At 33.7% G+C, this 15,948-nt stretch overlaps 2 protein-coding genes and 1 pseudogene across 2 annotated transcripts; 2 read left to right on the forward strand and 1 right to left on the reverse strand.

The window, feature by feature from the left end:
• Nucleotides 1–1,604: 1,604 nt before the first annotated feature.
• Nucleotides 1,605–7,999, forward strand: LOC105629573 (uncharacterized). The gene is made up of 2 exons (XM_089719265.1): nucleotides 1,605–3,764; nucleotides 7,322–7,999. The coding sequence occupies exons 1-2, from the start codon at nucleotides 1,795–1,797 to the stop codon at nucleotides 7,866–7,868; spliced, it is 2,517 nt and encodes an 838-aa protein (XP_089575391.1). The 5' UTR covers nucleotides 1,605–1,794; the 3' UTR covers nucleotides 7,869–7,999.
• A 2,275-nt stretch (nucleotides 8,000–10,274) lies between these two features.
• Nucleotides 10,275–12,077, forward strand: LOC105629607 (putative rhamnogalacturonate lyase B; annotated as a pseudogene).
• Nucleotides 12,078–13,760: 1,683 nt separating this feature from the next.
• LOC149497714 (uncharacterized) lies at nucleotides 13,761–15,129 on the reverse strand. The gene has a single exon (XM_089718650.1). The coding sequence runs from the start codon at nucleotides 14,967–14,969 to the stop codon at nucleotides 14,145–14,147; it is 825 nt and encodes a 274-aa protein (XP_089574776.1). The 5' UTR covers nucleotides 14,970–15,129; the 3' UTR covers nucleotides 13,761–14,144.
• Between the last annotated feature and the right edge of the window lie 819 nt (nucleotides 15,130–15,948).

The raw sequence follows: 15,948 nt of genomic DNA on the forward strand, positions 1-15,948 counted from the left end.
AAGTAGTAAAAGAACCGCAAGGAGCGTAGGGGAGAAGAGAGCGTCCGTCAACACAGACTGAGTGAGTAAAACTGTCGATCGGAGCTGTATTTATAGGGAAAACCCGGGCTGGAGGGTGGCCGCTGCCGCCGTTGAGGGCGGCCGCTGCCGCCGTTGAGGGCGGCCGCTGCCGCCGTGGACGGCGACTGCTGCCACCATATCCCGTCCACTCGCTAGCTTTTCGTTCCAAAGGCTTTTTCGGGAGTTCCGTACCTCCAAAAAATATTCCGGGACCAGTTCTGCGATCCTCGCAATTTTCCGGACGTTTCAAGTACCATATTGGCATACTTTCGGTGAACTTTTCGAATGGCCTCCGGTCTGACCGGACTGTTTGCAGTCCGGGAAAATAGGCTTTTTGAGCCTCAAAATTTGAGTATTCACAATGATATTTATGTTATTGTGTAGCTACTCTAATTTTATGTTATTTTAAGTTTAAAATCAAATTAACCAATTTAATTGCATATTGCGTAGCTACTTTAATTAGGAAGTTTAATATAATTAGAAATTTTATTAGATTTACTTCTTCATTATAGTAGTGTTTACAAATTTTTATACATTTAAAAAATAGTATATTAGAAAATTTAATTAGTATAGAAATATTTGATTTTTCAATCAATAAAATTAAGGTCTTAAAATTAATAATTTTATTTAGAATTAGATGAAACTTAATAGAAAATTAATATAATCAATCAAAATTAAACTACCTTCATATTTTGACCAATGAAATTAAAGGTCTAGATAATATTTTTGTAAATTTATAAACTTAGCAGACCATAGGAACTCAATGTTCCACCAATTCGTATTTTGAGATATATTATAGATTTTAATCCTAAATATTCGTTAAATTAACTTTATATTAATTTATATAATACCTACTAATATAAATTACTATATCGTATGAAAATAGTAGAAATTGTTATGTAAAATAAAAAAAATGAAATGAAATTTATATTCAAGAAAAAAACATACTGAGAACTAAATGCGAATTCAATCAGGGAGGATCATAATGATTAAATCAGATTTAAGTTTTACGAATTGGATAGAAACTCGACCTGCCAATTAATAATGACATATAGGACTTGTTATGGCTTTTTCGCCTTTTCCGCCAAATATTTTATTACACATAATTTTGAGGGTTGAATTGATTGTTTGTTATTTTAGAACTCAATTGAGTTCGGTGGATTAAGAAAGACAGCACATTCATGATAGTTTTTAAAGTAAACATTATATTTGTTTCCAAGAATTTTTTATACTCTCCCATCAACAAATATGCAAAAGCTGAACACTTCAAAAAACTTTCCAAGCAATAATCAAATCTATAAATTTAATCTAATCTATAAATCTAAGCACAAACAAAAAAGTCGAAGTGATTATTAAATTATAAAAATATAAATAAAAATTATTTTATTCATTTATAAACAGAGAGAGTGAAGATTATAAATTTTTTAACAATACAATTTTACAGTAAACCTAAAATATTTTTAAAAAACAATAATAATTAATAAAATTATTGATGAAATATACACATATTTGATCCATATTTAATTGGATATACCTTAGTTGGATTTGATAATCCTAAAACTCATATCAGTCCATTTCTTACCTTATCTCTTCCGCTAGACATATTTCCTTCATCCCTCTCTCTAAATGGGTGAGTCTAAATGAGACCAAATCCCTTCTCGCCATTATCAAATTTGTCCCAAAGACTCTATCCAAGATTGGCTCTTTCGCTTTAATTTCATAATATTATCCAAGATGCTTTCAACTACCAGCAGATGCCTTACTAATTTTCGGCTTCATCGGCTACTGGGTTTTTTTGATTCGGTTTCTTATACTAGTTCTACCAGTACACACGCCAGAGGTAAAAGCAAATCTTATTCACTCGATAACATTGATGATGCTTTGGCTTCTTTCCATTTGATGCTTCATGGTAATCCCTCACCATCTATTGTGGAATTTAGTAAATTATTATCTGCACTAGTTCGAATGAAACGTTACGAGACTGTAATTTCTCTTTACAAACAGATGGAATTGTTTGGAATTTCGCTCGATATTTATTGTATAAATATTTTGACTAATTGCTTTTGCCATCTGGACCGCGTGGATTTTGGGTTCTCTCTTTTGGGGAAAATCTTCAAACTTGGTTTTGAGCCTACCATTATAACGCTTACTACGTTGATCCATGGGCTTTGTAGAGAGGATAGATTTGATGAAGCTGTGGAATTATTTGATGAAATCGTTGCAAAAGGGTTTAAACCTAATATTTATACCTATAATGTGATTGTGAACGGTCTGTGTAAAATTGGGAAAACCAATGTGGCCTTTGGTATTCTGAAAAGAATGCTCGAGGAAGGTTGTGAACCTAATGTGGTGTCATTTAACGCTATCATTGACAGCCTTTGTAAGGATAGATTGGTGACTGAGGCATTAGAGCTCTTCTTGAAAATGAAGAGTGAAGGCATCTCTCCGAGCATTGTGACGTACAGCTCTTTAATCCATGGTCTGTGTATGTCAAGTCGATTGAAGGAAGCTTTTTTGCTGCTTAACGAAATGTTGAAAGCCCACATCACGCCAGATCTAATTACCTTCAATATATTGGTTGATGGTCTTTGTAAGTGTGGAAGGGTTTCAAAGGCTTGTGGTATCGTCAAATTGATGATTCAGAGAGGAATGAACCCTGATGTTGTGACTTATAACTCTTTAATCCATGGTCTGTGCAACTCAGGCCGATGGGAGGAAGCTTCTGTACAGCTCAATGAAATGTTGGAAGCAAACATCACTCCAAATTTAATTACCTTCAATATATTGGTTGATGGACTTTGTAAAGAAGGAAGGGTTTCTAAAGCTCATGGCATAGTCAAATGGATGATTCAAAGAGGAATAAAGTCTAATGTTGTGACTTATAACTCTTTGATGGATGGATATTGTCTACTCAACCGGATGAATCAAGCTAGAGAAATTTTTGACATGATGCTAAGCAAGGGTTATACACCTAATGTTGTTACCTACAGTATCTTGATTGATAGGAGAAAAAGGATAGATGAGGCGATGCGGCTTTTTGATGAAATGGCTAGCAAAGGCTTGATTCCAAACCATTTCACATATAATTCTCTTATACGGGGTGTGTGTACAGCACAGAGCCCTCAGGCTGCATATAAGTTGTTCAAAACCTTGTGTGCTAGTGGCCATTCTCCAGATGTGGTAGCTTACTCGAGTTTGATAGATGGCTTCTGTAAGCATCGGTGTCTAGATCTGGCGTTGACCCTATTTCATCAAATGCAGAAAAACTCATTGAAGCCTAATATTATTGTCTATAGTACCTTAATTGATGGTATGTTCAAAGTTGGAAAAGTTGAAGATGCAAAGGAACTGTTTTCTAGACTTTCCATGGAAGGGTTGCAGCCTGATGATTTCACATACAATATAATGATGAATGGACTTTGTAAAGAAGGATTACTAGATGAAGCATTCAAGGTGTTCAGGAAAATGGAAGGGAATGGTTGCTTGCCAGATAGTTGCTCTTATAATGTGATTATCCAAGGATGTCTCTGGTGCAATGACTCGTCCATGGCAAACCAACTTATTGATGAAATGGTTGGCAAGGCGTTCTCAGCGGATGCCACTACCACAGAGTTGGTAATGAATTTAGTTTTGAACAAGCCTGATGATCCTCTTGTGCAAAAGTTGCTAAGCTGCTCTAAACATTCTCAAGCTGTAAACTTGAAGTGAAATTTTAGGATAGAACAACTGTTATACTGTTGGAAGAGGTTTTTGTCATATTTCTAGTTATGCCGCCGCAATTTGTCTCGAAAACATGTTCTATTTTCTGCAATTCAATCTTTAAATGATGGTTGAATTCGGTATTTTTTGCAATTCAATATTTGTATCGGGCTTCTGCAATTCTTCATGTGTTAGTCGAAGAATTCATTATTTATGCATACGTAAAGAAAACTTAGTAATAAAGAAAACATACTCATTGCTTGACAGTCAGGTGATCCTTTTCAACTCTCATTCTTCATGAATTCAGGTCCACCAAATACTACTGCTCTGTTTTATGTTGATTAGTATTTTGGTTGTTAAAATTATACTCAGTGTGATTGAGTTGCATAACCTTCCGCTTCGAAATCGACATTAAACAAGCACAAAAACTGGCCCTTGGTTTGCAGAATGGTTGATAAATGAGTGGCTCTTCAGTATGACTAGTTATACAGGTTGATAGACACTTGTTCTTAATACAGGTTTTAGTTTTAGGTTGAAAAAGGTTTACCATTCTTTTTTTTTTTTTTAATATAAGCAAGCAAGAAGTGAATTCCATTAAAAGCTATGATATATTGATAGTTTAAAAATAAAATAAAATATTATCATTTTAAAATTTATTTTTTGATTTGGTTGGTTATTTTGGACTCCCATCTAAATAAAAATCCTATTTTACTCAGGAACATACTTAAAAAAAGAAAATTAAATCAAATTTTTAATTTTTAATTTTTTATAAATAATTATATTAAGTTAAAAAATAAAAAAAATCCAGTTGAACCAAATTGATTTAATTCAATATCAATATAGTCCTCTTGTCGATCGTTTGTATGTATTTGTATATGGATGAATCAATGCTTGTATGGATTTAAAGTGTAGGTTTAGAGTTTAGATCATAAAACCATAAACATATTTAATAATTTAATTTTTCAAATTTTGTAAATTGAAAGAAACCGCTACCTTTTCAAAACCACAGTTAGTTAGGATGGTAATAAACTATAGCTTTTTTTTTTTTTTCTTTTTATGAGACTAATAATCAAAAGTTCATTACTGAAAACTAGTGGATTGATATATGGTACCTCTTCTATCTAGATTTGCTCTTCCATCTCTAAGAGAAAGAACTAATTTTGCTAATGAATGAGCTACTTTATTATCCTTCCTAACTACATGTGAAATTAAAATGGAGTCACACTGATTCAAGAGCATGCAACAGTTCTATTCCGTAAGCTGAATACCAAGGATTGACAATCTGATTCTATCTCAATAGCTCTGACTCCCAACTCTAAGGCCTTTGAGATAGCAAAAGATACAGCCTCTATTTCGGCTTCTTCCAGCGAAAGCACATGAGAACACTTGTGAGATCCACTAGCCAATATATCACCATTTGAGTTTCTTATAACCATTCCAAAGCCAATTCTCCCATCAGCACGAAGTGTAGCATCACAATTCACTTTAAAAATACCTTCCACCAAACATTCCTACCAACAGAGCTGCTATCCGATTGGCCCTGTTGTTGTCCCTGGTAATCATACCAATAGAGACAAATCTTGTCCCACCACCTGCACTTCATTGAGCTTCTTTTCTTGGAGCAGTAGCACGTTCCTCTCCCTCCAAATGGACCAGGATATCATATACAAAATTTCCATCTGCTCAGGCTGAAAATTTGTAGAAATTGACTTGATCCACTGCAACGCCGACCCTGCATTCGAAGATGGCCTTAGTCTCGGTGGGCACAAAAACCAAATTCATTGATGTTCTGGGCAGTTAATGAGCATATGAAGTGTTGTTTCTTCCTCCTTTCCATACCAATCACAAACAGAATACACATCAGTTTTTCGCCGGATCAGTTCCACTTTGGTTGGGAGTAAATTTTGACAAACTCGAATCATAACGTGTTTAACTTTGGGCGGAACATTTTGTTTCCAAAGGAGCTTCCAAAAGGAGTTATTCGAAAGCACAAATGAGCTAGCAATGTCGTGCACAAATGAGCTAGCAGTTTTAACAGAGTAAAGGCCATGTCTAGTCCTTGGCCATGTGAGGAGGTCAAAATCCCGATTCGAACTGAGAGGAATACTACAAATCTCCATAGCTTTATGAGGTTCGAAAATAAACTCAATAAGGGTAATATCCCAATAACCTGTTTTAGGAATGAGAAGCTCCCGAACTGTAGCATTACCATCAAGTATAGCAGGGGCTGAATGAACACGAAATTTCGGTTGCCTCGGTGACCAATTATCCTTCCATATTCTTACCCTTCTACCATTTCCAATAATCCGTCGAGAACCCTTTGGAATTAACTATCTTGCCTCCATCAGACTTCTGCATTAAAAACTCAGTCTGTATCCCAATTTTACATCCATAAAAAAGTTATTTGGATAATATCTTGATTTTAAGAATTTAGCTAATAATGGCGAATGGTCTGTAGCCAATCGCCAACATTGCCTTGCAAGCATTGCCAAATTGAAGCAATGTAAATTCTTAAAACCCAGACCCCCCTCTTCCCATTTGGATAAACACAGTGTCTTCCATTAAGCCCAATTAATCTTTATTTCGTTTCCTTTTTGACCCCATCAAAATTAAGCCATAAGGGACTCAATTTTATTGCAAATATTAGATGACAATAAAAAACAACTCATAGTATAGGTGGGAATAGACTAGATAATAGCTTTTAAAAGTACCTCTTTCCCTACTTTTGAGAGCGTTGGCTCTTTCCATCCCTTTAGTTTTTTTGTAACCCGATTAGCAAGATTGCTAAACATTGTCATCTTGTTTCTCCCAATAAGAGCAGGTAATCCCAGAAACTTGTTGTGCCATTCCACACGCTTTACACCTAGTTTATTTCTGACAACTACCTGCAATGGACCAGAAATATTAACAGTGAAAGAAATCTCAAATTTTTCCAGGTTCACCTTCTGTGCCGAGCCTGTCCATAATCATTAAGGATGGAGATCAACCTATCTGCCTCTGTTTGAGATGCCTGAGCAAACAGAATACTATCATCAGTGAAAAACAAGTGTGAGAGAGATGGAGCTCTTCTACAAATTTTATAATTCCCTGGAATTGCCTCGCATTTGTTGCTTGCTGGATGAGACTTGAGAAGACCTCTGCTCAAAACAAAAACAAATAGAGGGATAGCGGATCACCCTGTCAAAGCCCCCTTTATGGAAATAAGGTTTCTTAGGGTTCACCTTAAGTAAAACGAAGTAGGATACCGTAGTCACACACCTTATGACTAAACTGACCCAACTCCAATTAAAACCCTTTTTTAACATAGTTCGCTTAAGAAAACACCATTCAACTTGGTCATATGCTTTGCTCATATTAATTTAAGTGCAAAATTCCCCTTCCTACTAGTCGTTTTATTTTTCACATAATGGAAAGTTTCAAAGGCTAGGAGAGGATTATTAGTAATCAAATGACCTAGAAAAAAAGCGGTCTGAGGCTCATGGATGATTTTAGGAAGAAAAGTTTTCAGCCTATTAGCTATTACTTTAGTAATTATTTTTAATATCAAAACCTTGTGTGCTAGTGGCCATTCTCCAGATGTGGTAACTTACTCGAGTTTGATAGATGGCTTTTGTAAGCATCGGTGTCTAGATATGGCGTTGACCCTATTTCATCAAATGCAAAAGAATTTATTGAAGCCCAATCTTATTGTCTATAATACCTTAATTAATGGTACGTTCAAAGTTGGAAAAGTTGACGATGCAAAGGAACTGTTTTCTAGACTTTCTATAGAAGGGTTGCAGCCTGATGATTTCACATACAATATAATGATCAATGGACTTTGTAAAGAAGGATTACTAGACGAAGCATTCAAGGTGTTCAGGAAAATGGAAGGGAATGGTTGCTTGCCAAATAGTTGCTCTTATAACGTGATTATCCAAGGATGTCTCCGGCATAAAGATTCGTCCATGGCAAACCAACTTATTGATGAAATGGTTGGCAAGGGGTTCTCCGCGGATGCCACTACCACAGAGTTGGTAATGAATTTAGTTTTGAACAAGCCTGATGATCCACTTGTGCAAAAGTTGCTAAGCTGCTCTAAACATTCTCAAGCTGTAAACTTGAAGTGAGATTTTAGGATAGAACAACTGTTATACTGTTGCAAGAGGTTTTTGTCATATTTCTAGTTATGCCACTGCAATTTGTCTCGAAAACATGTTCTATTTTCTGCAATTCAATCTTTAAATGATGGTTGAATTCAGTATTTTTTTGCAATTCAATATTTGTATCAGGCTTCTGCAATTCTTCCTGTGTTAGTCGAAGAATTCATTATTTATGCATACGTAAAGAAAACTTAGTAATAAAGAAAACATACTCATTGCTTGACAGTCAGGTGATCCTTTTCAACTCTCATTCTTCATGAATTCAGGTCCACCAAACACTAGTGCTCTGTTTTATGTTGATTAGTATTTTGGTTGTTAAAATTATACTCGGTGTGATTGAGTTGCATAACCTTCTGCTTCGAAATGGACATTAAACAAGCACAAAAACTGGGCCTTGGTTTGCAAAATGGTTGATAAATGAGTGGCTCTTCAGTATGACTAGTTATACAGGGTGAAAAAGGCTTACCATTCTTTTTTTTTTTTTTTTTTTTTTTTTTTTTTTTTTTTTTTTTTTTTTTTTTTTTTTTTTTTTTAAATATAAGCAAGCAAGCAAGAAGTGAATTCCATTAAAAGCTATGGATATTGATAGTTTAAAAATAAAATAAAAAATTATCATTTTAAAATAAAATAAAATATTTTGGTTCCCATCTAAATAAAAATCCTATTTTGCTTAGGAATATACTTAAAAAAAGAAAATTAAATCAAAAAATTATCTTTTCTTTATTTTGACAATCCTACATATAGCTATGGAGGTTGCATTAAAAAGTTAAAAAACATTATTGATTCGTTTAACATATATTTATTATTACATAGAATAATAGCTATAATAATTGGTATTATTATCTCAATTAGAAATATTAATTTAATAAGGAATTTCAACTAGGAATCCAATAAATTAGATTATCATTATGATTTATTTTTAATTTATATTAGGATTATTTGTAGTATATTCTTTCTAAAAAATTTGGTGATGCTTGTTATTGTATTGATGTGAAAATATTATTATCATTATGATAAATGATTCTACATTTACAGTTATATTAGAACTTTTTTTTTTTTTTGTCGTAAAACTGTTTTATGACTATAATTTTTAATTTTTTATAAATAATTATATTAAGTAAAAAAAAATCTAGTTGAACCGAATTGATTTAATTCAATATTAATGTAGTCCTCTTGTCGATCGTACGTATGTATGTATATATATATATATATAGATGTATCAATGTTTATATGAATTTAGGGTGCAGGTTTAGAGTTTAGACCCTAAAACCATAAACAAACTTAATCATTTAATTTTTCAAATTTTGTAAATTGAATGAAATCGTAACTTTTAAAACCACAGTATGGTAATAAACTATAGCTTTTTTTTCTTTTTCTTTTTTTTGAGACTAATAATCAAAAGTTCATTATTGAAAACCAGTGGATTGATAGAAGATGATATCTCTTCTATCTCAAGAGAAAGAACTAATTTTGCTAATGAATGAGCTACTTTATTATCCTTCCTAACTATATGTGAAATTAAAATGGAGTCACACTAATTCTAGAGCATGCAACAGTTCTATTCCGTAAGCTGAATACCAAGAATTGACAATCTGATTCTATCTCAATAGCTCTGACTCCCAGCTCTAACGCCTTTGAGATAGCAAAAGAGACGGCCTCTATTTTGGCTTCTTCCGGCGAAAGCACATGAGAACACTCCTGAGAGCCGCTAGCCACTATATCACCATTTGAGTTTCTTATAACCATTCCAAAGCCAATTCTCCCACCAGCACCAAGCGTAGCATCACAATTCACTTTAAAAATACCTTCTACCAAACATTCCTACCAACAGAGCTGCTACCCGATTAAATATATATGGATTCATATATTATGAGTTGGAATTTCTATAATCTTATGGCATAATAGAATGCAATAAGTGGATGATAAGTATCAATATTACATGGATCACAAAGATAGCAAAGTGTATGGATGGATTTCACCTAATCCAGCAATGGGATTTTGAATGATTCGATCCAGTGATAAGTTTTGTGTAACTGAACCCTTTAGATAAGAACTAACAGCTAATGCTGGTTCATCTGTTTAATTTCTAACTTTATACTATAAGCTTATTAACTAACAAAAAAAAAAAAATTTATTTTGAAGTAAAAGCACAAATTAGAATAACATTATTTTAAAAATTTCACCATTAATTCATAAAATATAATTTTTAAATTATTGAAAATAATGAGACCTGAAATCATGTTTATATGTTCACTAGACGTACCATTAAGTTATAACTAATATTTTAAATATTAATTTTATACATATGCAAATGTTTACTAGTTCTCATTATTTGGGGAAGTACAAAATACAAAATATGAAGAGACATGGAAAATGGTTTTTGGGCCTGTTTTTATTTATCTTAATTCCAACTTACCTGCTCATGAACAAGCACTTTGGAATGATGCTAAAAGACAGTAAATTATTAATCCGTGATGTTTTTTTTTTTTTTTTTTTTTTTTTTGAACTGAATGAAAATATTTAATACCAACAGAATGGATATCTAATAATTTTTTATTTTTAATTTCATTAACTCTCAATTTATTTTTTATCAAATATGCACCTTTCATGTCAACCATTAGATGCTAGTGGAACTTAAAAGTTGGTCATACAATTACACCCAATCAAAAGATTTTTCTTATTATGATAAATGAGGAATTATGTCTTAGGGCAAATAACGATACAAAATGAGTATGTCATATGCTTTTTATTTATCATTATTTTTTGATTAATACTAACAATTTTTGAATATTGCAACGAAAAATACATTTTCATATTCAAACTTTTCACTATTAAATAGAGGGGATTCCAAATTGGCAAGTGGTGCTTATGTGGGCTTGGCAGCTCCAGGAGATGTAGATTCATGGCAATTTGAGACCAAGCTTAACCCTCCATAACCTTTATCTCTTGTAATTATCTATGAATCAAAAATTCGAAAATCTTACTTCCAATTACTAATCAACTATTTTATATATTTTCTCTTTTCTAATTTTCATTTAGGGTTATCAATTCTGGACTCAAGCTAATAATGAGGGGAGTTTCACAATTAAAAATATTCGAGTTGGAACTTATAATTTGTATGCATGGGTTCCTGGATTTGTGGGAAACTGTAAGTATAGTGAGAACATCACAATTACACCAGATACCCTGTGCTTTTCCTTTTTATTCTTATTTTTGCTGTAGTTCCTCAATTTAATTTTAAAAATTAATTTTTAATTAATTTGTAAATGCAGGAAGCAATATTAAATTAGGTGTCCTTAACTACGAATCCTCTAGAAATGGGCCAACCATATGGGAAATAGGGTATCCTGACCGATCTGCTGTTGAGTTCTTTGTGCTGAATCCAGAGCCAACACTTACAAACAAATTATTCATCAACCAACCAAGTGAAAAGTTAGCTCACATCAACAATTATCAATTTCAAATCTTGGTTTGTTTATTCCTTAACGTAATTTATTTTAATCTGTAGGTTTAGGCAATATGGATTATGGGAAAGATACACTGACTTATATCCTACAGAAGATCTCGTATACAATGTTGGCACCAGCAACAGCAGTCAAGATTGGTTTTTTATTCATGTTCCAAGGTAGCTTATCTCATTGTTGATTGAGAATTTTTAAATTAAAGACATTACAATCCTGAACCAAAACTCTTTGGTCTAAATCTAATATATATTGTTGTTTGCATTGCAGAAATACTGAAAAAAATATGTACAAACCAACCACATAGCAAATACCTTTCGAGATCGAAGCTGTGATTCGAACTAGAAATTACACATTGTAATTAGCCTTAGCATCTGCAGTCGAAGCTGAGATACACCATTGTAAATTCTCTCTTATTATTACTTGCAAAATTTTGCTAAATGGAAACTTAACTTAAACTCTGTTCATAATTAAGGTGAGGTTCAATGATTCAAGTGCCAAACGACCTCTTTTCACAACGGGGCTAATAGGCAGGGACAATGCAATTGCAACGCATGGAATTCATGGGATCTATTGGTTTTATACCATTGGTGTGCCAAATGATGTACTTATCAATGGAAAAAATACAATTTATTTAACTCAGACAAGATCTGTTGCAATATTTCATGGTATAATGTATGATTACATTCATTTAGAAGGGCCCAAAGGTACTTGATTCAAGAGCTAGAAGTTTTTTAAAGTCACATTTATATATTTTGAAGCATGACTAATTGCAATATTAATGTAAATAAGTCAATCACATGTGGCTTATCTTTTCATATTCTATATAGATGTGAAGAGTAAGAAATCTAAGTTCGGAGGATATTATAAATAGAGGAAAGCTACCTTCTCAGGGCGGAATTATGACAATTAATTTGAGGGAGCCAAATGAAATATTTTTTAAGTTTTAACAAGGCCAAATGTAACTTTCCATATTTTGAAGGATTAAAATGTCATTTTCATAGGAAAATTTAAAAAAAAAAAATTTTGGGGGGGCCTAACCGTCCCTGTACAATCTATTGTTGTAATCTCTCATGATTCTGGCTCTTTTGGCCTCTAATAAATACTAGAAAAATTGATGCATAAGAAATTTTCCTTATTTAATCCTTAATTCAAATTTTTGTTTATTTATATTTTCTTAATTTAGTACCTTAATGTTCGATTATTTCATGAGTGAGTCTAGGTAGTATTTTTCACTTGGCCTGAAAATATGGTAGCCTTTGTGGGAATTGAAGAAATTAATTAAACTCAAAATGAGTTGAAACTTGAAAGTGAAACATTAAAAATTCTATACCACGTTCAACTTCAAAATATGTCCTAACACTAACAAAATATTGTATTTTTTTTTTCCATACCATTGTCTAGGCTTTGTGAGTACTAGGGATGTCAAATTTCAAATAATTTTTAAATAATTAATACTTAGTCTGTTTAAAAAAATATGCTGTATCAAATTTTTCAATTTTTATTATTGAATTTATTAGTTACATAAAAACTATGTGAAGCGAGAAGGTTTAATCAATAATATCATAATAAAACATCAAACATAACTCTAATTTTGATATACAAGAAGGAAAAACGAAAAAAAAAAAATTGAAATAAATCTTTGACCAAATGCTTATAATAATAATGTTTAAACTCTGTTCATAATTAAAGTGAGGTTCAACGATCCAATTGTCAAGTGACCTCTTTTCATAACAGAGCTAATAGGCAAGGATACTGCAATTGTAAAGCATGGAATCCATAAGATCTACTTATTTTATACCATTGGTGTGTCTAATGATGTACTTATCAATAGAAAAAAATACAATTTATTTGAATCGGACAAGATTTGCTGCACTTTTTCATAGTGTAATGTATGATTATATTCGTTTAGAAGGGTAAAAAAGTACCTAGATTTGTGAGCTAGAAGTTTTTTAAAGCCATGTTTACATTACTTTGAAGCATGACTATTTGCAATATCAATGTAAAATAAATCGAAGTATGACTTATCTTTTCATGCTTTATAATAAATATGAAGAGTGAAAAATCTCATGTCCGGATATTATATACAGGGTACAAAACCAGAGTTTTACCCATTTTCAGTTGGGTCCACTTGCTTAGGAGAAATTCTGTCTGAACCAAATTTTAATGTTGGTTCAGCTTGGTTTTATGAATTTAATCAGCTAGGCTTAAAGCCAAACAGATATCACAAAAACTGATCAAACCGACTGGTTCAATTCGGTTCAAATACCTACTTGATTCGGTTTGTCTTCTAGAAATCTGAGTCACAAATTCAAGCTGGACCAGATCTAATCCGACTCTGCCCGGTTGGAATGGAAAATAGGGAAAATTCTGTTCAGCTATGCATTGACAACTGTCCTAATCGGCAAGGAACCATCTCAAGCATTACTACCTCATTTCAAAAGCTACACTTACGGTGACAAATCATACATGCAGAAAGCAGCAGGGAAACCCCCACATGTAATATACATTCGGGATTAAAAAAGGGGGGGGGGGGGGGGGGGAATAAAACAACAGATGGGAAAAGAGAACTCTCTTCAATTTTTTTTTTTTTAGAGAAAAAAAAAAAAAAAAAAAAAAAAAAAAAAAGAGAGAGAGAAAACACTGTCCTATTCTTTCCCGCCTAGAATTAGCACCGGGCAAACTAATGCCAGACAAGTGGCTTAAGCACTCTGCATCTCCAACAGAAATATCCCATCAGAAGGTATCCGCAATTATCAAGAGCATGTCCCGCGAACTACCTTCAAGGAGATTTCCAATCAAATTGGTGATCAAAATAGCCATTTACTGCTCCAAGCCCACTAAGTAACCGATTAGTGAATTCCTGTTGATGATCTATACCAGCATCTTGATGCCTCAATGGCATACCCACCCTCCCAGGTAAAATTCCATAGTTGTTGCCCATAACAGCTTTTACTCCACTAGCAGCGGCAGAGAGACCATTTCCACAACTCAAGCTCCTAAACCCTACACCCACTGTACTTGAACTGGAGTCCACCATGCAATTGCCCAAAAGGCAATTGTCACCAGGGAGGATATTTTGATTTTTCTGTGCAAACCCATTTATGTTCTTCATATTATTCCCTTCAGAATCAACACTAACCATGCTGCCTCCACCACTAAATTGTGAAGAAGTCACAATTTCTTGTATGATTTTCTCAACAGAGCTCTGTGATTCATTTGGATCAACCTCATTTGACTGAGATGATTGTTGCAATGGTATTTGAGCCGGTGAATTTGCAGAACCTAAATGGTTTGAAGCAGTTGATGCTGTTACAACATTTTGAGAACTCTGAGGTAGGTTATTAGAAGATGATGGTGTTGGAGAGGAGAAGGGGGAAGAAGGATTAGGTTGAGCTGGTGGCAAAGTGGTCGAAGAACCTGCAGATGGGATCTGAACAGGAGTTCCAGCATATGGACTGCCAGGATTGTTCATTTGAGTCTCGATCCACGAGTTCATGGAGTTCTGGCAGCGAAGCCCAGCAACAGTAGTGACAGAGCTAGTAGTAGACACTGTGCCACAAGAGTTGTCTGCACTGGCAACACCACTGCTTGTAGAAGGATGCATAACATTTGTCTGTACAGTATGATGATCATTGTTGAAGGAATGCCCTCTAGTTTGCTGCTGCTCCACAGGTTGCTGTACTGAATAATGCAGTGACAATGATGACCTAGTACGACGAGGGAACTGGGCCAAACTTTCTGGAGAACAATTCAAAAAGTTAAATATATGGTGAAAGCATATTTACTAATTATAATGCAATGGCACAGTGCCAAAAAGAAAATTTGGAACAGCTCATCGGAGTCCCCACTTGCATTCATTGGTGATATCATGTGCAATTATCTGAATTAAGCATAATACCACCTTACAGGGTAGCTTGACCCTCAACTAGACTGCAGGATGGAATTATAATCTACCAACAGATTGATATTGATCACAAATTTAATTCATAGCAAGCAGATAGTAAAAAACCTCAGTGCATTAACAATAATTCAACTTTTGCAGGTAAACATGCAGCTTACATCAATCAACCAGATTAATGCTTACAGTATAAAATCTAAAGGTATCTCAAGTCTAGGTAATAGCAGATATGGTACTAAAAATTAGCTAATTGGGGAAAAAGATCCATGTAGCATATCGCAATTAAATTGGATTTGAGGCTCAATTAGGAAGTAACAAGGAATAGTGTTGAAATCTTTGTGATTAAAGTAAATATTGTGTTTTCTAGTTTAGGTTTATTCCTAATTAGTGTAAAGATTATGTTTCCTAGTTTAGTTTTATTCCTATTTAGATTTCTTCCTATATTGGAACAATTTTTTGTATATATATAGTGGAGTAGAGGTTGAAAAATACAAGACAATTGAAAGAAATAAAACATATTCTTTCCTTTAATTTCTACATGTTATCAGAGTCATTGCCGTGAATTTTTCGGCAACGGTTTCAGTTTGCAAAGTGGTCTAAGATACACACAGCACCGCCGGAAGTGGGAGTTGGTCGTCACCGCCCGTCTCAGAAGGAAGAACGACCGCCGATCGGCACTCCATCC

The sequence above is a fragment of the Jatropha curcas genome, chromosome 3, assembly GCF_041381405.1.
Source record: "Jatropha curcas cultivar XTBG-Jc1 chromosome 3, XTBG_Jcur_1.0, whole genome shotgun sequence".
NCBI lineage: Eukaryota > Viridiplantae > Streptophyta > Magnoliopsida > Malpighiales > Euphorbiaceae > Jatropha > Jatropha curcas.